Genomic DNA, 22,840 nt, shown 5'->3' with positions numbered 1-22,840 from the left:
CAATGGCTCCAGTCTTCAGTATGTCACTGAGTGCTGTAGTAGAACAGATATGGCTCTGAGTATGATGGCTGGGTATGGGCTGGGTATCCCGGCACAATGGCCGAATGAGACTGTGAGACAGCAGACTTTGCTGTCGACCGGTCATGTCGGATGATAACAAATGAGCTTGGCAGTGGACCAACACATCAGCAAAACATTCTGCCTTGGAAGGATTTTTCTGGGAAAGCTTGCTCCTTCCTCAGACCAATATTTTAGTGATCATTCAATTCATCCAGCATGAGATTTAGTGTGTGTCCCAAATGGCACCATATTCCCTATTTAGTGAACTACTTTTGACTATATAGGGAATGGGATGCCATTTGGTTTGTAGACTTAGCATAGATTTGTGTTGACCCAGAAGACAGTCCTGACTCTGATTAGATAAACTGTTCAAGATGAAAGGATGGTATAGATTAGAGTTTCTCAACCCTTAAACAGATTAGACATTCACTATGTATTGACGAAACCATCACATTTGATTACAGCAGATCTGCCCTCTGTATTTCTACGTGGTGTACTTCTCAATGGTCATGTAGGCTAAGTAACTAGCACATCATATGGAAAGGTGCTGTCACCAAGTCAATAAGCCTATCTTACTATAACCTCACTATGTAAAAAATATGATTTTTGAGGGGGGTAAACGCCAATGCAAGAATAGAAATTATCATCATACAATTTGTAAACTTTTTGTTGTTGCATTGGTTGTAAAATACATTGATTTATGTTCTCGCTTACCTCATAGTTTAGTTTTAAAAAAGTGCTAAAGAAATAGGCTCATTGAGTCAATTGACTTCAATGGACCCATTAGCCTGAATTCGTCTCCATATTTAAGTTGTATATTTCCCAAAGTCCAATCAATACCTAGCTGTGTGTTTTACACTGAAGTGTGTTATAGTAAGAGAGACACTCTCAAACGTGTATAAACCATGTGGCATGTGTGGTCTAACAGTTAGCACCACGTAGTCGGCAATAGTTTGCATCCAACCCGACACCATGACATTGTGCCCGCCCTTACCCGTCACTCTCACGCTCCTCCTCCTGCAATTGTTCCAGGGTGCAGGGGCTGAAGTCAAAGTGGGTGCTGGTTGGGTGGGCCATCCTGTTCTGGGTATCGTCCGAGTGGAGCCAGTCAGAGCTCAGTCTGGGCAGGGCGGAGGAGGGAGTGAGACCTGGAGAGGAGAGAACAAAGGAGGAGAGGAGAGGTCAGGGGCTGTATGTAAAAATAATCTCTGAGTAAGAGTGCTGATCTACAATCTGGTCCCAACAGGCCCTGTAATCTTATTTCCGTTGTGATCTAAAAGAAAAGACTGATCCTAAATCAACAGTCCTACTCAGACACTTGATATGGCCGCAGAGGGAGGTCCCCACATTAGAACAATAATCCAAAGGTAAAGGGGTAATGTCCCTCCCCAAGTGGATTAATAAAATTATATTCAATTCTACCAGGGTGAATGTTCCTCTCCATGTGAATTAATAAAGTTATATTCTACTCCACTTAAGTCCACATAAGTCCAACAGGAGGCAATACGGTCCTAAGTAATACGGCGAAGGCTCACAGAAGTTTCTTCATTCGGAAGGTCAAAGATCTCCATTGAAGAGAAGCACGTTAGTCCACATTTACGCTGTGTTCATTGTCTTATCGTGTGATGGAACAAGCTCAAAAATCGAGATCCCCTTTAGTCGAAAAGCAGTGCAAGAAAGAATATCCGCACGACATATAGCAAGACGTTCAAAACTAAAATAGAGAGGGGTTGTTTCGACAGATCATATGCAGACAAAGACGACATGCGGACAAGAAGGCCGCCCCCCAATTAGGAATAAACAAGAAGAAACCAAAGAAGGCAATTATTTTCCAGAAGGCTGGGCCACTGTAAGACAGGCTAAACCAGTGTAATGAAGTCCTGACAACAAAAGGCCAGGGAGCAAACTTGTCGGAGAGGAGGGAAGTGGACCACAGAACAAAGGCAAACAAACAGCGTGGGAGAGAGAGGGTGGGGTGGTGCATGGAAATATCGAGAGGAAGCCAGATGGAAGCAAGACATGGAGGGAGAGAGTTGATATTGGATGAGGCAAGTCCGCCCCTCAAATATATAGCAATTGGAGCACTTGGAAAAGCACTACAGCGCTATAACATAATCCGTTACCTTCTATCATTATTTGAGAAATTGGAGAGGAAAAGGCAAATAGGAAGAGAGAGTAAGGAGGAAAAGCATGGGGAAGAGACAAGGGGTCCCTACCCGAGTCAGAATCGCGTCCCATGGGGTCAGAGCCCTGGCTGGCTGGGGCACTGTGTGGGGGTGATGCGATGAAGGCCGAGGGGTGGGTTGCCACATCCGAGCCTGGATCCCTTGATTGGCTGCCGCGGGCCAAGGATTCTGGGAGATCGGGGATGCTTAAGATGGGCTGGGAGAGCTGCTTCTGAGGGCCCCGCTGCTTGTTCATCTCTATGGCCTTGCCGACTACACACACACACACACACACACACAAACAAACAGACATGCCCGCATTAAAATAAACTACAGTCTGTACTGTAGCTCACATAGCCATGGGAAATCCATGGTAATACAGTTAATGATGCCATTGACCTTAATAATGGCCCCAGGACCAGTGGAAGCCAAATAGCGCCATACCTTAAAAGATCCACCACCATATTTTACCGTACGTATGAGGTACTTTCCTGCATATGCTTCTGTTTTTCAACACCAAACCCATCACTGGTGTTTGTGGCCAAAGAGATCTATTTTCATGTAATCTCCTGGAGTTTGATAAATGTCATTGACACTTGGATTGGTACCTGTGCTATGGTCAGAGGACATTTGGTGGTTTGGTGTTGAAAAACATCAGAAAAGTACCTCATACCTACAGTACAATATAGTGGTGGATCTTTGATGTTATAGAGCCATTTTGCTTCCACTGAACCCCATTGAAAACCTGTGGTTTGAATTGAAGCAGCCAGTCCATAAGAGCAGACAAAGGATCTGGAAAGATTCTGTATTGTCACACCCTGACCTGTTTCACCTGTCTTGTGCTTGTCTCCACCCCCCACCAGGTGTCTCCCATTTTTCCCCATTATCCTGTGTATTTAAACCTGCATTTTCTGTTTGTCTGTTGTCAGTTTGTCTTGTCAGGTCATACCAGCGTGTTTCCCATTTTCCTGTTCTCAAGTTTTGTTTCTAGTCTTCCCGGTTCTGAGCCTACCTGTCGTCCTGTACCTGCCTGACTCTGACCTGGATTACGAACCTCTGTCTGCCCTCGACCTACCGGGAGAATCTGATTTCACCCGAGTTCCCTGTGAGCCTTGTACTCCTCTCCATGCCATCCTGCTGTGGGGTGACCAGTTCAAATTTCTTTGGGTGCTCATTGACTCTGGGATGCTACCCTGGTGTCGGAGCTGGGAATCTTCACACAACCCCTCTCCATTCCCATGGACGCCAGAGCGCTGGATGGGCGCTCTTATTGGCAGAGTCACCCATAATACGGTTCCTATCAACCTGCGAGTGTCAGGTAATCACAGTGAGTCTACGTAGTTCCTGCTCATTCAATCTCCTCATGTACCCGTGGTTTGGGGGTTTTCGGGGATCCAGAGGCACAATCCCCTGATCGACTGGGCTACTTTTTCTATGATGGGTTGAAGCCCGTTCTGCCATGCGCATTGTCTGAAGTCGGCGCATCCTGCCCAGGGACGTCTTCCTGTGGCCGTGGAAAAAGCCTCAGATATCTCTGCCGTTCCCGCAGAGTACCAGGACCTCCGGGAGTTTTCAACAAGGCTCGCGCCACATCTCTTCGTCCGCATCGACCCTACGATTGTGCTATCGACCTTCTCTCGGACACAACACTGCCTTGAGGGTGGCTTTATTCCCTATCGGGTCCGGAGACCAAAACGATGGAAGGGTAAATTGAGGACTCTTGCTGCAGGGAGTATTCGTCCATCTGCCTCCCCCGCCGGCACAGGGTTCTTCTTTGTGGAGAAGGACAAAACTCTGTGCCCACCTATCGACTACCACGGCCTTAATGACATCCCGGTTACAAAATGTTACCCGCTACCACTCATCTCCTCGACTTTCGAGCCTCTCCAGAGGGTGACCATCTTCTCGAAGTTGGACCTTCGGAACGTCAACCATCTGGTTCCGATACGGGAAGGAGATGAATGGAAGACAGCCTTTAACACTGCTAGCGGGCACTACGAGTACCTTGTGATGCCATTCAGACTGACCAACACTCCCACAGTGTTCCAGGCCCTGGTCAAGAATGTGCTCCGTGACATGTTGAACCGGTTCGTATGAGTCTACCACAACGACATCGCTTCTCCCCCATTCAGCTCAAGAGCACGTCCTCCAGGGTCTCCTGGAGAACCAGCTTTTTGTGAAAGCAGAGAATTGTGAATTCCATCGCTCCAGCATCTCCTTGCTACCTCATGACTGCAGGAAATATTCAAATAATTCTGACAAGGTGAGAGCGGTGGTGGATTGGCCTCAACCCACATCCAGAGTGCAGCTGCAATGTTTCCTTGGGTTTGCTAATTGCTACTGCTGCTTTGTCCGGGGTTACAGCACCCTGGCTTCCCGCCTCTCAGAACTCACCTCTCCCAAGGTTCTGTTCACGTGGTCTCCAGCAGCTGACCTGGTGTTTTTGGACCCCAATTCACTACAGCTCCCATCTTAATCCATCCGGACCCGTCCCGTCAGTTCGTGGTGAAGGGCTACGCCTCGGATGTCAGAGTGGGGGCCATCCTGTCCGCGTCCTGCCCAAGACTGCTTTCCTTTCCTATCGTCTTAACCCCGCTGAGAGGAACTATGACATGTGAAGTCAAGAACTACTCACAGTTAGGACGGCGTTGGAGGAGTGTTGGCACCTGTTAGAGGGGCGGAACATCCATTCTTAGTGTGGTCTGACCATGGAATATATCCGAACTGCCAAGCGCCTCAACTCAAGGCAGGCTCGATGGGCCCTGTTATTCACTTGTTTTAATTTTACTCTCCTACTGCCCTGGGCCCAAGATTGTGAAGCCTGACGCGCTCTCACGCACGTATAGCCCCCCTGCTACACCATCTGACCCAGAGACCATCCTCCCTACCTCCTGTCTAGCGGTTGCAATCATCTGGGGTATAGAGAGCCTGGTCCCGTAAGGGGGGCCCGGCTAACTGGATGTTTGTCCCGGACTCTGCCCGTTTCCCGGTCCTAGAATGGGCACATTCCTCTAGACTTACCTGCTCCCGTCGGACCATGGCTTTCGTCCGACAACGTTTTTGGTGGCTCACCATTGTTCCTGACGTCTCCGAGTTTGTTGCTGCCTGCACTGTGTGTGAGCAGAATAAGACTCTGCGGCAAGCTCCGGCTGGCCTCCTTCAACCACTCCCTGTTCCTCACCAACCCTGGTTCCATATATCCCTGGACTTCGTCACTGGTCTTCCTCCGTCAGATGGCAACACCACCAATCAATCTATCTTTTCAGACTGTTACGAGTATTTATCTGGACAATATGTAAGTGTATTATGTCTGTAACAGTGTGTTATATGTGAAAATGTGATTGTATTCTAAATTGTATTTTAATGTTTAAGGACTCTTGGAAGATTAGTCCAAAAATGAGGACTAAAAGAGAAAAAAATAAAATCAACCATCCTAACGGTGGTGGACAGGTTTTCCAAAGCCGCCCATTTTATTTCCATGCCCAAGTTACCCTCAGCCAAGTAGATGGCCCAGCTCATTTTGCAGCATGTATTCCGGATCCATGCACTTCCGGTCGACACGGTCGCCGATCGCGGTACTCATTTTTCGTCCCGTCCTGGAAGGCGTTCTGCACCCTCATTGGGTCGTCGGCCAGCCTGTATTCCGGTCAGTCAGAGCGAGTCAAATCAGGGCCTGGAGATGGCTCATCGTTGCCTCATCTCCGCCAACCCCACCACCTGGAGCCAGCAATTTGTGTGGGTGGAATATGCCCGCAACACCATTCCCTGCTCTGCCACTGGTCTCTCGCCTTTGAGTGTTTCTTGGGATATCAGCCCCAGCTCTTCCCTGAGCAAGAGGAAGAAGTCAGCATACCCTCTGCCCAGATGTTTGTCCACTACCGTCGGCACCCCGGTCAACCAGGCATGTGTCCAGATTGGACACCAGGTGGCGCACTTAGGGGGGGTACTGTTACACCCTGATCGGTTTCACCTGTCTTGTGCTTGTCTCCACCCCCCACCAGGTATCTCCCATTTTTCCCCATTATCCCCTGTGTATTTAGGTCTTGTCAGGTCGTACCAGCGTGTTTCAAGTTTTCAAGTTTTGTTTCTAGTCTTCCCGGTTCTGACCTTTCCGCCTGAAAGTATGCATCTTATAAATAGTTTTACATAAATCTTTTATGTCTGAACTCAGAATCAAAGTTTTCACAAAAAAATAACATGGTCACTGTTGTAGAACGTTTATTTTGATTGCCGATTTTCTGCATTTATTAAAAGTCCCATCAGATAGATGGATTTCAGATGTGTCCACATAAACAGGATTATTAGAGATCTTGCAAAGCATGTAAAAGTTTAACTATTATATTAACCTGACTATCCACAATAATCACAGTGTTGTTATTCTTGCAAGGAGAGGGTGCAAAAGTATTGAAAACAGGAGTGCCAAAAATGGACCCCTATCTTTTTTAGATTCGTTGTTATTTGTTAAACAAAATCTTTCTCTGAGCAGTTGTATTAGAATAAAATAATATAATTTCCCAATTTTTAGAGCATACAATATAGCTCAATATTTGTATTTAATTTAAACAGCATTTTTTTGCTAATCTTTATCAAGAGTGACAATAATTATGGACCTGACTATATATGGTGGGAGAAGCACAATGTAATGGGGAGCTGACTCACACAGCTCCAGACAGGCACTTCCTGCTGCGGAAGTTCACAATCTCTTTACAGCGCTGGATGAAACAACACCACTGGCGTCTGTCCGCAGTACAATACCAGGACACATTCCACCGAACTAAGTTAAAATATCAACACTTCCATACTACTGGTGATGTATTGGCCATGCATGCTAAGAAGTATACTAGTGGGGATATTGGGACATAGGGATGTGGTCTTGTTTTTCTAAATCTTATATACAGTGCCTTGCGAAAGTATTCGGCCCCCTTGAACTTTGCGACCTTTTGCCACATTTCAGGCTTCAAACATAAAGATATAAAACTGTATTTTTTTGTGAAGAATCAACAACAAGTGGGACACAATCATGAAGTGGAACGACATTTATTGGATATTTCAAACTTTAACAAATCAAAAACTGAAAAATTGGGCGTGCAAAATTATTCAGCCCCTTTACTTTCAGTGCAGCAAACTCTCTCCAGAAGTTCAGTGAGGATCTCTGAATGATCCAATGTTGACCTAAATGACTAATGATGATAAATACAATCCACCTGTGTGTAATCAAGTCTCTGTATAAATGCACCTGCACTGTGATAGTCTCAGAGGTCCGTTACAAGCGCAGAGAGCATCATGAAGAACAAGGAACACACCAGGCAGGTCCGAGATACTGTTGTGAAGAAGTTTAAAGCCGGATTTGGATACAAAAAGATTTCCCAAGCTTTAAACATCCCAAGGAGCACTGTGCAAGCGATAATATTGAAATGGAAGGAGTATCAGACCACTGCAAATCTACCAAGACCTGGCCGTTCCTCTAAACTTTCAGCTCATACAAGGAGAAGAGTGATCAGAGATGCAGCCAAGAGGCCCATGATCCCTCTGGATGAACTGCAGAGATCTACAGCTGAGGTGGGAGACTCTGTCCATAGGACAACAATCAGTCGTATATTGCACAAATCTGGCCTTTATGGAAGAGTGGCAAGAAGAAAGCCATTTCTTAAAGATATCCATAAAAAGTGTTGTTTAAAGTTTGCCACAAGCCACCTGGGAGACACACCAAACATGTGGAAGAAGGTGCTCTGATCAGATTAAACCAAAATTGAACTTTTTGGCAACAATGCAAAATGTTATGTTTGGCGTAAAAGCAACACAGAACACACCATCCCCACTGTCAAACATGGTGGTGGCAGCATCATGGTTTGGGCCTGCTTTTCTTCAGCAGGGACAGGGAAGATGGTTAAAATTGATGGGAAGATGGATGGAGCCAAATACAGGACCATTCTGGAAGAAAACCTGATGGAGTCTGCAAAAGACCTGAGACTGGGACGGAGATTTGTTTTCCAACAAGACAATGATCCAAAACATAAAGCAAAATCTACAATGGAATGGTTAAAAAATAAACATATCCAGGTGTTAGAATGGCCAAGTCAAAGTCCAGACCTGAATCCAATCGAGAATCTGTGGAAAGAACTGAAAACTGCTGTTCACAAATGCTCTCCATCCAACCTCACTGAGCTCGAGCTGTTTTGCAAGGAGGAATGGGAAAAAATTTCGGTCTCTCGATGTGCAAAACTGATAGAGACATACCCCAAGCGACATACAGCTGTAATCGCAGCAAAAGGTGGCGCTACAAAGTATTAACTTAAGGGGGCTGAATAATTTTGCACACCCAATTTTTCAGTTTTTGATTTGTTAAAAAAGTTTGAAATATCCAATAAATGTCGTTCCACTTCATGATTGTGTCCCACTTGTTGTTGATTCTTCACAAAAAAATACAGTTTTATATCTTTATGTTTGAAGCCTGAAATGTGGCAAAAGGTCGCAAAGTTCAAGGGGGCCGAATACTTTCGCAAGGCACTGTATATATAAGACATAATGGTCTAGGTAGGCTGGCAGATTGTCTTCATATTTGCGTTACGACATTACTGTTTCTTGTAGGACAAATATTTTAAAGAGCAAATGTGGCCTTTTTACGTGGATTCCTCAGGGTTTGGGTCAATTACGTTTCAATTCAGTAAAATCAGGAAGTGAACTCAAATTGAAACGCAGAACTTTCTCAATGCTTTTCTATGAGGAAAATCCTAATTTCAGTTTACTTCCTGAATTGACTGAATCGAAATGGAATCGTTGAGAATCTCAAAAAAAGATAAATAGTTTTTTCTTATTATTTTTTACAATGATTAGTTTGAGATTCAGGCTCAGTAGTAGTGTATTCAGGCTCAGTAGTAATATTAAATCTCAACTTCATATACTACGTCACTACAGAGCCTGTTATACATCTCAAACTAACCATGGTGTTTTTTATGTTCCACACTGGTGCTGCACACTAGGAGGGAGCACTTTGTAGGCTTCTACACTTACTGGAAGTGGAGTCCACACGGCTGGGCCGACGAGGAGGGCCGAGGATGCTGGGAAAACGAGGCTTCTTCACCTTATCCTCCCCCTCTTTCTCAGTTTTGATGCTCTTCTGCTCCATAGAACAAAACAAATTCAAACCACACAGTCAGAGAATTTAAAGCTGGGCCAAATTTAGTAGGCAAACGTTGTGGAACGTTGCAGATAGACATGTCATGAATAGAGCTGATGTGATTCCTTATTCTACATTACACATTCTACATGTTTGTTCTATGCTATATTACTATCTGAACATTGCACAACATTGCGGCCTGCTGAATGCTGCCCTGGAAAGCTGTTAACAAGTGGGCCAAAATGTTACCATGCTTGGTACCAAGAAAGACCTTGCACCAAGAAGTGTTAGTAAAACAGTGCCACCATGGGAAGAAACAGAATGATTTATGCTACATCAATTGATGCATCTGTGTGTGTGTGTGTTGTACCTTGATCTTGGGTAGGAAGTTGATGCGGACTCGTTTGGGCTCTAGGCTACGAGGTTCCTTCACTTTAACTCCCAGGTGTTTCATATATGTGAGGATAACATACTGCATAGTAGTGCTGAAACACAACACAATACACTATTAAAAGGATTCTCTGGTACTTTTGTATACTTTTTAGCCAGTAGTTCTGACAGTAGCGCTCACGAGCCAAAAGTGGTTTTAGAAAATTGCGTACTAGGTCACAAACTCAGCAAAAAAAGAAACGTCCCTTTTTCAGGACCCCGTCTTTTAAAGATAATTTGTAAAAATCTAAATAACTTCACAGATCTTCATTGTAAAGGGTTGAAACACTGTTTCCTATGCTTTAATCAATGAATATGCACCCGTGGAACGGTCATTAAGACACTAACAGCTTACAGACAGTAGGCAATTAAGGTCACAGTTATGAAAACTTAGGACACTAAAGAGGCCTTTCTACTGACTCTGAAAAATACCAAAATAATGATGCCCAGGGTCCCTGCTCATCTGTGTGAATGTGCCTTAGGCATGCTGCAAGGAGGCATGAGGACTGCAGATGTGGCCAGGGCAATAAATTGCAATGTCCGTACTGTGAGACGCCTAAGACAGTGCTACAGGGAGACAAGACGGACAGCTGATCATCCTCGCAGTGGCAGACCACGTGTAACAACACTTGCACAGGATCTGTACATTCGAACATCACACCTGCGGGATAGGTGCAGGATGGCAACAACAACTGCCCGAGTTACATCAGGTACGCACAATCCCTCCATCAGTCCTCAGACTGTCCGCAATAAGTTGAGAAAGGCTGGACTGAGGGCTTGTAGGCCTGTTGTAAGGCAGGTCCTCACCAGACATCACCAGCAACAACGTCGCCTATGGGCACAAGCCCGTCGCTGGACCAGACAGGACTGGCAAAAAGTGCTCTTTACTGACGAGTTACGGTTTTGTCTCACCGGGGGTGATGGTCAGATTTGCGTTTACCGTTGAAGGAATGAGCGTTACACCGAGGCCTGTACTCTGGAGTGGGATCAATTTGGAGGTGGAGGGTCCATCATAATCTGGGGCCGTGTGTTACAGCATCAACGGACTGAGCTTGTCATTGCAGGCAATCTCAATGCTGGCGTTACAGGGAAGACATCCTCCTCCCTCATGTGGTACCTTTTCTGCAGGCTCATTCTGACATCAACCTCCAGCATGACAATGCCACCAGCCATACTGCTTGTTCTGTGCGTGATTTCCTGCAAGACAGGAATATCAGTGTTCTACCATGGCCAGCGAAGAGCCAGGATCTCAATCCCATTGAGCACGTCTGGGACCTGCTGGATCGGAGGGTGAGGGGGTCCAGTCCCTTCAGAAATGTCCGGGAACTTGCAGGTGCTTTGGTGGAAGAGTGGGGTAACATTTCACAGCAAGAACTGGAAAATCTGGTGCAGTCCATGAGGAGATGATGCACTGCAGTGCTTAATGCAGCTGGTGGCCACACCAGACACTGACTGTTACTTTTGATTTTGACCCCACCTTTGTTCAGGGACACATTATTCCATTTCTGTTGGTCACATGTCTGTGGATCTTGTTCAGTTTATGTCTCAGTTGTTGATTATTGTTATGTTCATACAAATATCTACACATGTTAAGTTTGCTGAAAATAAACGCAGTCGCAGTGAGGACATGTCTTTTTTTGCTGAGTTTTTGTGCACTATGTCATTGCTCTCTCTCTCTTGTTCTGCTGCTGGTGCATCATGTGTATCTTGCTACTCACTCTAATGGCGAGGGGCTGAAGCTCATTGGTTGAACTCAAATTGCTAGGGGGCTGGCCCACATGGGGGAAAATGGTGCAGCACATTTTCAAGAAAAACAGTTGCTTTGAAACTTGGGATTTTGTGGCTAATTGAAGTAAGACAATAATTCTGCATGTATTAACTAAACATTGACACATCCATCCCAAAGCGGGAGGTTTAAAAAATAAATACTCGCCAAAGTTCTGGAACATGTCTTTAATTAACTGTTAACATTACCATAAATACACTTTCAATTAACATTAAAGGTCCAGTACAGCAGTCTTGATCTTAATAATATGAAATAATTTACACTCATTCAACCATCATATTGATTAACTGCAATAATAATTATACTTTCTAAAAGAAAGTCTCATGATAAATAAAGGTCTCTCGAGGCTCTTTGAAAACAGTCATAATATGACACGTTATCAATCACTAGAAGAACATTTGGGGAAAATATAATGAAAAGGTTAAGACACGTTTCAAACCTGACCTGATCAGTTTTTACTATCACCGTATTCTTCAATACGATTAATTATCTCAGAACAGGGTCGAGTTCATAAGGGAGTGCAACCGAAAAATAAAATTGTATTTTTGCATTGGACAAGACCAGGTAGTCCCTTGCCATTTCAGTCAGTTCTCACCCACTTGGAGCCTAATGAACAAGACCCAGGCCTAACTGAAAGTGTGTAGTACCACAGATCTCCAGCAGATAGAGTGAGAGGACTCTATGATAACCACTGATGGCAGACTCTCAGGATGCATCCCAAATGGCACCCTAATTCCATATATAGCGCAATACTTTTGGGCAAAAGTAACCTGTGCCACGCCAACAGCTTTTCTCACAGGATGGATACACAACATGCTGATGGAATTCATGAAACTCAATATACTTTAAAATTACTAAAACCAAATCGAAACTATGTAGAACTTATAAGGACCTGCATTCATACAGTTTCTTGACTGTGTCCAGCTCGCTAAAAATCACTGAATAGAGAATTAAACCAAGTATCAGAGAACATGATTCCAATACACTTTAACTTCAGAACAGGGCCCACATTCACAAAGCATCTGATAGTAGGGGTGCTAATCTAGGATCAGGCCCCCGGTCAATATAATAATATTCATTATTATCCAAAAGAGGCGAAATTATCTTAGATCAGCATTCCTACTCAGAGAATACTGGCCCAGATAAAGTATGTGTGATTCACCTTGACCTTCACGAGTAATTGAACACATACATTTACATTGTAGTCATTTAGCAGAAACTCTTATCCAGAGCGATTTACAGGAGCAATTTAGATTAAGTGACTTTCTCAAGGGCACATTGATCGATTTTTCACCTATTTGGCTCAGGGATTCGAACCATCAACCTTTCAGTTACTTGCCCAACGCTCTTAACTGTTAGGCTACCTGCCGCCCCAACCCTGCTACAACCCCTGTATGACAACACACACTCACTTGAATTCATTCAACAATCAACACTGCTACTTCCACTGTCTAGAGTAAACTCTAGCATGACAGCAAACCTATCAAGTCTTATTCTGACATCATGTGGTTATAGTTAGATGGAACATAGAAAAATCCCACTTCTTACCATTTCTCCTCTTCTGTGGGCTGTGATGTCAGCCTGGAAGGATAAAAACACACACAGGGTGAACTGACGCTCACACACAAACCACACACACAGCTTCCCTTATGCTACAAAAATATGTGAAGTCTGCTGGTGCAATGGTAATACAGTTCCATTAGCCTATGGGTTTATGTCAGGGATGGGCAACTTTGATAAGGGTGGGGGCCACAAAAAAATCAGAACTCCCCATGAGGGGCCGCAGTGGCTCGCGGGTCTGCGTACCCACATCCATAACCGCATATGCAGTCAGAGCTGGCCCTAGACGTTTTGGGGCGCTAAAATAAATTTTGTTGAGGGGGCCAACATTTTTAAATGGCCCCCCTCTTGACAGCAGAGAGAAAACAAGTTTTATAGTTAATTTCCTGCAAGTCTTCACATTTTTCAATAGGGTGGAGAGAAATGTTTGCAGTTTTTAATGTGATATCTGAGTGAGAGTGGCTAACAAAATCAACGGGGGCCCCCAGTCAGTAATTCAACCATAATTATCAAGTTTAGATCGCTGTCTAGACTAACTTACAAGTCTCCATTTTTTGGGGCTGTGCTGACATGCTGACATGGGCTAATTGAGTGACTTTCAGTGAATGACATAACAAGAGAAAACTGGCTTTCTCCTATAGAGCTCCATTTTTATGGAACGGTCTGCCTACCCATGTCAGAGACGCAAACTCGGTCTCAACCTTTAAGTCTTTACTGAAGACTCATCTCTTCAGTGGGTCATATGATTGAGTGTAGTCTGGCCCAGGAGTGGGAAGGTGAACGGAAAGGCTCTGGAGCAACGAACCGCCCTTGCTGTCTCTGCCTGGCCGGTTCCCCTCTTTCCACTGGGATTCTCTGCCTCTAACCCTATTACAGGGGCTGGGTCACTGGCTTACTGGGGCTCTCTCATGCCGTCCCTGGAGGGGGTGCGTCACCTGAGTGGGTTGATTCACTGTTGTGGTCATCCTGTCTGGGTTGGCGCCCCCCTTGGGTTGTGCCGTGGCGGAGATCTTTGTGGGCTATACTCAGCCTTGTCTCAGGATGGTAAGTTGGTGGTTGAAGATATCCCTCTAGTGGTGTGGGGGCTGTGCTTTGGCAAAGTGGGTGGGGTTATATCCTTCCTGTTTGGCCCTGTCCGGGGTGACCTCAGATGGGGCCACAGTGTCTCCTGACCCCTCCTGTCTCAGCCTCCAGTATTTATGCTGCAGTAGTTTATGTGTCGGGGGCTGGGGTCAGTTTGTTATATCTGGAGTACTTCTCCTGTCCTATTCGGTGTCCTGTGTGAATCTAAGTGTGCGTTCTCTAATTCTCTCCTTCTCTCTTTCTTTCTCTCTCTCGGAGGACCTGAGCCCTAGGACCTGAGCTCCAGGACTACCTGACATGATGACTCCTTGCTGTCCCCAGTCCACCTGGCCATGCTGCTGTTCCAGTTTCAACTGACCTGAGCCCTAGGACCATGCCCCAGGACTACCTGACATGATGACTCCTTGCTGTCCCCAGTCCACCTGGCCATGCTGCTGCTCCAGTTTCAACTTCCACCTGACTGTGCTGCTGCTCCAGTTTCAACTGTTCTGCCTTATTATTATTCGACCATGCTGGTCATTTATGAACATTTGAACATCTTGGCCATGTTCTGTTATAATCTCCACCCGGCACAGCCAGAAGAGGACTGGCCACCCCACATAGCCTGGTTCCTCTCTAGGTTTCTTCCTAGGTTTTGGCCTTTCTAGGGAGTTTTTCCTAGCCACCGTGCTTCTACACCTGCATTGCTTGCTGTTTGGGGTTTTAGGCTGGGTTTCTGTACAGCACTTTGAGATATCAGCTGATGTACGAAGGGCTATATAAATAAATTTGATTTGATTTGATTTGAGAAAAACTGCTGATGCACAAACAAATTTTGAAATTGAACCTGGTGTATTCTACTATTCGAACTCACTACAGTAAGTAGACACAGCGACTGAGGATTTTTCTCTTATCAAAAAACACCCCAAAAGCCAGTTTCAAAAGGCTATCCTATCTATCTACAGCCCTGTAATCTGTCCAGTTCAGAGTGTTTGAGGCCCGGAGAACAGAGACACGCAAGCACTCACTGACCTGGAAATAACCACCTGAATGGCTGTGCGTGTCTGTGTAACTGGAAACAACACACTTTTGTACTCTAACCTACACCTTATGCCATTACCAGACTAGATAATCCTTATCGAGCTGATAACTTCATGCTACTGTGTGTGTAGTGGCATGTGTGTGTGTGCGACAAATAATGTGTGTGTAAGAAAGAATGAGCAATTGTACACGACACTCGCCTCCTGTCTATCTCAAAGTGGAAAACAGAGACAACAGCTTTCTACGACCGTACTCTTGTGCCATGTTGCCATTCAATAATCTTGATGATGCTTGTAACATCTGTGTCTCTGTATGTATGTGTGTGTTTCTGTCCCTGTGTGTGTATGCATGTATTTCAGAGACTTACAAGACGTCCTCTATCTTGGAGATGATGTGTTCAGCACAGGAGCGTTCTCTATCCAGCGCCACGCGGTCTCTCACCCTCTCTGTGTCCAGTTTAGACAGCTCCCCCTCTGCCAAGGTCAGACCCATGCTGCGCTTTTGCCTGTAGACACATACAGGCAGACACACACAAATGAATAGACAAAAACAGGCAGACACACAGATGGATACGAATGCGCACACGTACACACACACAAATTATTAATCCATGCATTAATTATGTGCACATCATCTTTGAGAAGTGAGTGTTTGCACGTGTGTGTTTGTAGTGTGCATTTATGGTGTGTGTGTGGGTTTGTAAATATACTAAATATCATCAAGTCAACAAATAATTTATTAAAACAAACTATTTTGCAAAGAAGATCTACAGTAGCCACAACAGCACTCTGTAGGGTAGCACTGTGGTGTAGTCGGAGGACAGCTAACTTCCGTCCTCCTCTGGGCACATTGACTTCAATACAAAACCTAGGAGGCTCATGGTGTTCACCCCTTTTCATAGACTTATACAGTAATTATGATGTCTTGCAGCATGAACTGACATGTTGTTCACCCAATCAAAGGATCAGAGAATTAATCTTGAACTGAAAGCATAAGCTACAGCTAGCTAGCACTGCAGTGCATACAATGTGGTGAGTAGTTGACTCAGAGAGAAAGACAATAGTTGAACAGTTTTGAACAAATGCATTTCTTCCAAAATGAAGGAGAAGCAAGAAAGAAATATATAAAGAGATGTCATTTTTTTCATTTTCACTTACTTAGCTAGCAAATGCAGCTAGCTAGTTCAGCCTACTGAATCACCCTGCTCAAACAGAGGGATGCTATTTTAGCTAGCTGGCTATGAGGTCAAGGTAAGCTTCAAGTTTTACGCCGTAGTAACTGCTTACTGCCTGATTGTAGCAGGTTTACTAACAAGTTAGTTCTAACTGACTGACTATGACGTTACTTTAGCTAATATGGTGACAACGATGTAGGCTGTGTGTAGTGGTTTGGCCTGGTCACATACAGCTGATGTGGTGTGCATTGAAGTCCACAAGTGAAGGGAAGAGGTGAGAGGAGGAGAGCACATAGATGCGAGAAGGAATACAATATGACTGTGTTTACGCGTGATCAGGGGTGTATTCAATCTGCCGAAGCTATTGAAAAAATCATTCTTAAACAGAACAAAATGTGAATAAAACACTTGTATTTGTCCAATAGAAACTCTCATTTGCAACTGTTGGACTAATGATTACATCCTATATCAGCTAGTTGTAGGCAAGAGTGTGCAAGGTGGTATTGAATTTCACTGTCTGTCCATGTGTCACTGGCTCTCACCTCAAATTTGTCTCACGACCTGTGTGCACCTATGTTGTAAACTTTCATTCATAGGCTAGGTTGTAGCAACCTCATGAAGGGTAGAGGAAAAATGTTAGTATCATGTTGTAGCCTAAACCTATTGCTGTTACATTGAACTGGGTGAATGGAATGTATTATTATAATTATTTATTATCTATGCATAGTCACTTCACCCCCACCTACATGTAAAAATTACCTCATCTTCTTGAACTGCATGGTTGGTTAAGGGCTTGTAAGTAAGCATTTCACTTTAAAGTCTACTCTTCTTGTATTCGGCTCATGTGACAAAGTCTGATTTGATTTGAATATGAATGACAGTCATCCAATATGCTGTAATAGAAATAAGGCCATGCTCATGAAAAGAAAATGTCTTCCCTCATCTTAAACAGCACTGACCGCCACTGGTGTACATGTGTCTGTCTAGATTCGTGTGTGTGTGTGACCTGAAGTCCTCTAGGTTCCCCTGGATGTCTGGTAGCAGTGTGTCCTGTAGCAGCTGTGTGTACTGTCTGTGTAGCTCCTCTGGGATCAGCTCAGGTCTCCGCCGATCTGGGAACACACAACAGCATGTTAGCACACACACACACACACAGACACACACACACACACACACACACACACACACACACACACACAACACACAAGCTGTCTTCCTTTTCCTTTTTTGGAAATGTTCTAATCAATTACACTAGACGATACACAACTGTATTGCTATAACTGTTGCTAAACTTATACAAGACCTGAAAGGATTATGTGAAAACAAAAAGGGTTGAACCAGATTACCTAGTTCAGAGGCAATAGACTCAGGCACAGCTACTTTCAGATTCTGCAAGGGAAAAAGAGTCAAATATCTAACCAAAAAAAAAAGAATAGAGACTTTCAGGAATTCAATCCCAACAAACACAAATATAATTTCCTTTGCCTCCAGCATAGCAGATAAAGACTGTACATTTAACAGAATACTAAGCATCTTGCAGATCAGCAGAAGCACACCATTAGTAAATGAACTTGGCTCTCCAGACACACTCACACCTAAGTGGACAAAGATTCCTCAAGCAACATAAGGAAGACTGGAGAGAAGATCGAAGAGCAGAAAAGAGGATCTGATGGATGGTGCTGGGTTTTTAATTCACACACGCTAGTAATGTGCGGGTTGACTCATAACCCGCCGTCACTGCGGTTATATCCGCGGGGCGGGTTTAGGGTTATGAAATACTGTGTGGATGAAGGGTGGGTGGCTGGCTGGCGGGTTGAAGAAAGAGAAAACAATACCTTAAAAAGTCCATAAATGTATCATTCTTATGCAATTTATATCTGTAGGCTACATTTCTTTAATTATGTGACGCTATCTGGTACCAGTGCATAAGCCTAAGATTTAGGGCCTAACAGTACGTGCATCAAATAGCCTGCAAGCCAATTGCCAAATACTTTTGGGAACGGGCAGAAAAGGTTTACGTCAATCCACGGCGGCTAAAAAATTACTTTGTCTTTACTTGAATAAGAGAAAAGCTGTGAAATGGAGAGTTGAAAATAAAGTGAAGGAAGGGTCAGAAAAAGAATGTTTTGAAAAGATTTGGTGAAGTGGTAAAAGAGGATGATAGCATTGCCGGCTATGTTATGTGTGATGATTGTGAGGTGCTGTACAAATTCGACAGTCAGAAGACATGGACTTCTAGTAGGCCTATGGCACATCAAGGAAACTATAGCCTACTGTTCAGATCGGTTAAATGGAAAATGAAGTCAGGACACTGATTGTAGGTCTATAACCTCTAACATAGTGTTAATATTTTTATTTGATTGAACCTTTATTTAACTAGGCAAGTCAGTTAAGAACAAATTCTTATTTACAATGACAATCTAACCCGGACGACGCTGGGACAATTGTGCACTGCCCTTTGGGACTCCCAATCACGGCCGCTTGTGATACAGCCTGGAATCGAAACAGGGTCTGTAGTGATGCCTCGAGCAGTGACCGCTACGCCACTCAGGATCCTACAGAAGTAAGCGTTTCTTGCAGTAAAATTATATACTAAATGTAGGCAAATAAAATGTACTCTGGAACAGCAGTGGAGAAATATGATTTCTTTCTTTCAGCATATTGAGAAAATGTGAATGCGCAGTTAGATGACGTCTGTAGAGGTGCCATCTTTATTAGCAGCTGATAGTATTTCAACCACACATAAAATATGCATCCAAGCCAAACTTAAATCTTATCAGAACATGTTGGGTCGTTTTCACAGCTTTCTATTTCCTTACAACCGGTCAAACTGATGTCATTTGAACATTTTGTCCAGAAAATCATAGGTGCGGGGGAGCTGTCGCTGTGGGACGTTAAGTGTGTTGCTTAAGGGCACAACGGCAGGCAATGACATCTAGGGTTTGATACCAGCAACCCTCCAGTTGCCAGCTCATCTCCTGACAGATTTTCCCCGTCGGATCCAGAGATTCAAACGGGCAACCTTCTGGTTGCAGGCTCGCCTCTCTAACCGCTAGTGTGTTTGTATGCATGTGTAATTGCATGCGTCCACGCGTGCCTATGCGTGTGCTCCCACGTAATGTATGTGTACATGTGTGTCTTACCGCTGCTCGGTCCATAAAGAAAGTATAGAAATCCATGAAGATCCGTCTGGTCTCTTTGGAGTTGGTCTGCTTGTACAGGTCGGCGTAAAGGTAGCACAGCTAAGAGAGGACAAGGACAACGTTAGGTCTTAAATACTGACCAATGCCTTCTTGGGTCAAACCACCAAAGTGCTAGAGAGTAACTGCTGTATTGTTTATTGGGGATGCAAAATGTCACCATATTTTCTGGATTTTCATTTTATTTTTCATTTTATTTTGGGACAGTTACCAGAATTTTGAACACCTAGGGCTCTATTTGAACAAATCTAACACAATGGTAAATCTAAGCGCAGGCAGTAACACTGTGTCAGAAATATTTTAGCCATTTTCACTATTACAATTTTCGGTGCACTTGCTGCCGTTGCGGTGAAAGGGCTGGGTTGTGATGAATAAACAAGTTATGGGTGTGTCGAGGCTAGGCACTTCATTGGCCAATTAGAACATACTCCATGGCGAAATATGTGACTCGTTTCAGGAAACTAGTCATATGGCGCACATCACTACTTCACAGGAGCGACATTTGAACATACATATTTTTTTAATCTTTTAATCTTAATCTTAATCTTTTTAATCTTTTTTAATTTTTTAATTTTTAATGCGTTTTTATGCAGGAATGCCTGTCATGTGACTTAATAAAAAACTTGTATTCCATCCATAAATACAAATAAAATTGTTAAATTATGAGCCTAGTTGGTTTAGCCACGGAAAAAGACAGGAACCTTCCCGCTAGCGATGATTGGCTGAGATAATGGATGGGCTGGACATGCCAGGAGATAAGTTTGGATTGGTCTGCCATGTAGCTCGCTTCTGTCTATAACGTGAGCTGTTAAGTATGTGTGACAGTCCTTTCTACCAAGCCGTTTTTGAAAGACATAACATTAGCCATTGAGACCCACAAAAGTTGCTACTTTTCTCAACAACATTGATGCCCTGAATTTAGCAGGCGCTAACGACAGATGGGCTACTTTCTGCACACGTCCTTAGTCCGGTAATGACGCTTTGCCTTTTTGATGGTTCGTCTGAGGGCATAGCGGGATTTCTTATAAGCTTCCGGGTTAGAGTCCCGCTCCTTGAAAGCGGCAGCTCCAGCCTTTAGCTCAGTGTGGATGCACTGGTTGGGGTAGGTACGTATGGTCACTGTGGGGACAACATCATCGATGCACTTATTGATGAAGTCAATGACAGATGTGGTGTACTCCTCAATGCCATTGGAGGAATCCCGGAACATATTCCAGTCTGCGCTAGCAAAACAGTCCTGTAGCTTAGCATCTGCTTCATCTGACCACTTTTTTATTGATCTAGTCATTGGTGCTTCCTGGTTTAATTTTTGGGAGAGCTTTGTATGCATATCTGTGTGTGGAGTATAGGTGGTCCAGAGTTCTTTTCCCTCTGGTTGCACATTTAACATGTTGATAGAAATGAGGTAAAACTGATTTAAGTTTCCCTGCATTAAAGTCCCCAGCTACTAGGAGCACCGCCTCTGGGTGAGCGTTTTCTTGTTTGCTTATGGCGGAATACAGCTCAGTCAATGCTATCTTGGTGCCAGCCTCTGACAGCTACAAAGAATATAGATTAAAACTCTCTCGGAGTTAATGTTGTCTGCAGCTTATCATGAGAAACTCTACATCAGGTGAGCAATGGCTCGAGACTTCCTTTGATATTGTGCACCAGCTGTTGTTTACAAAAATACATAAACCGCCACCCTTTGTCTTACTAGACGCCACTGTTCTATCCTGCTGATACATCGTATAACCAGCCAGCTGTATGTTGATATTAACCAGCCAGCTGTATGTTGATATTGTCATCGTTTAGCCACGACTCCGTGAAGCATAAAATGTTACAGTTTTTAATGTCCCGTTGGTAGTTTAATCTTCCCAATAATTTGTCCATTTTATTGGCACATACACACTCTTTCTCCGCCTCCTCTTCATGCAGATCACTGGGGTCGGGGCCTGTTCCCGAGGGAGCCGTATATCGTCCACCTCAGGCTCGTCAGAGTCGTTGAAGAAGTAAAAGGATTCTGATAGTCCGTGGTGAGTAATCGCAGTCCTGATGTCTAGAAGTTATTTTCGGTCATAAGAGATGGTAGTGGCATCATTATGTCCCAAAAAATTGTAAAAAAATAAGTTACAAACAACGCAGATAAATAAACAAAACACAATCGGTTGGGGGCGCGTAAAACGCCTGCCTTCTGCTCCAGCGCCATTTTTTCACAAGTACTATCACTGTACCGTTTACACCTTCTTTATCCTGTGCATGTGACAAATAAACTTAGATTTGATATAGCGTGTGTTTACCACATGGCCTAACATGTGAATCCTTAAAAATATGGGTGGGGTCACGGCTTAAGAGGGTGTGAACGATGCTGAATGTGTGTAGAAAAAGAAGAGCTCTCCAGTACAGGTACCAAAACATTTTCTCAAAAGTGGGGATACAAGTTTTTCAACTTTCAAAGCAGAATGACTTTCCCATTGTTCCTCAACTGCAGTATATGACATGCCATTTTCTTGCTCTGAGTCTGTACTTTTATCCAATGTAAAAAAAACACCATTTCAAATGTTGTCACATATGTGGTTGTTTCAAGTTGTGTACTTGCGGGTCTTTTATGTATTGCTTTGGAATCAACCACAATTCCAATGTTATTCCATTATAGTTTGTTAAATGGGTTACAGTAATGAAATAACAAAATGTAGATCTATCTTTGCTAAATACGTTAACTTGAACCCATTTGCAGTCCACATTGTTCTAATTAATTGCATGGTATAGGGGCTAGGCCTACTGTCAATTGCATTATGGATGAGCATGGACATGCCAATAAGCAAGATTAAATAATAATTTTAATCAAATTCTAAACAAAATAACAACTTGTTTTAAATAGGCTATGTCACACTTACAGGCACCATCATTTCTTTATGTGGGTAGAAAATGTTAAAACAACACAGACTACGGAGGGTTTTACACACATCCAAACTTTTCACAGTAGCTGGATCCAATATAGATCCAATGTATACACTACCATTCAAAAGTTTGGGGTCACTTAGAAATGTCCTTGTTTTTGAAAGAAAAGCAAACGTTTTGTCCAATAAAATAACATCAAATTGATCAGAAATACAGTGTCGACATTGTTAATGTTATAAATGACTATTGTAGCTGGAAACGGCAGATTTTTTATGGAATATCTTCATAGGCGTACAGAGGCCCATTATCAGCAACATCACTCCTGTGTTCCAATGACACGTTGTGTTAGCTAATACAAATGCTTGT

The 22,840-nt window shown here is 43.8% G+C and overlaps 1 protein-coding gene across 7 annotated transcripts in view; it reads right to left on the bottom strand.

Annotated features, from left to right (window-relative positions):
- The window catches only part of LOC112258060 (rho guanine nucleotide exchange factor 12-like), a 149,215-nt gene that overhangs the window by 25,626 nt on the left and 100,749 nt on the right, over window positions 1–22,840 (bottom strand). For all 7 annotated transcript variants that reach the window (XM_042326969.1, XM_024432140.2, XM_024432139.2 and 4 more), the window contains 9 exons: window positions 19,538–19,636; window positions 17,741–17,783; window positions 17,401–17,506; window positions 15,588–15,725; window positions 13,106–13,138; window positions 9,713–9,827; window positions 9,237–9,342; window positions 2,277–2,498; window positions 1,055–1,208 (listed from right to left, as the gene is read on the bottom strand). In XM_042326969.1, coding sequence (XP_042182903.1) covers window positions 1,055–1,208; window positions 2,277–2,498; window positions 9,237–9,342; window positions 9,713–9,827; window positions 13,106–13,138; window positions 15,588–15,725; window positions 17,401–17,506; window positions 17,741–17,783; window positions 19,538–19,636 — 1,016 coding nt within the window. The remainder of the gene's footprint in view (window positions 1–1,054; window positions 1,209–2,276; window positions 2,499–9,236; window positions 9,343–9,712; window positions 9,828–13,105; window positions 13,139–15,587; window positions 15,726–17,400; window positions 17,507–17,740; window positions 17,784–19,537; window positions 19,637–22,840) is intronic.

The sequence above is a fragment of the Oncorhynchus tshawytscha genome, linkage group LG09, assembly GCF_018296145.1.
Source record: "Oncorhynchus tshawytscha isolate Ot180627B linkage group LG09, Otsh_v2.0, whole genome shotgun sequence".
In the NCBI taxonomy this organism is placed as follows: domain Eukaryota; kingdom Metazoa; phylum Chordata; class Actinopteri; order Salmoniformes; family Salmonidae; genus Oncorhynchus; species Oncorhynchus tshawytscha.
Note: the sequence above shows the minus strand (reverse complement) of the source record. Positions and strands in the feature narration are given on the sequence as shown.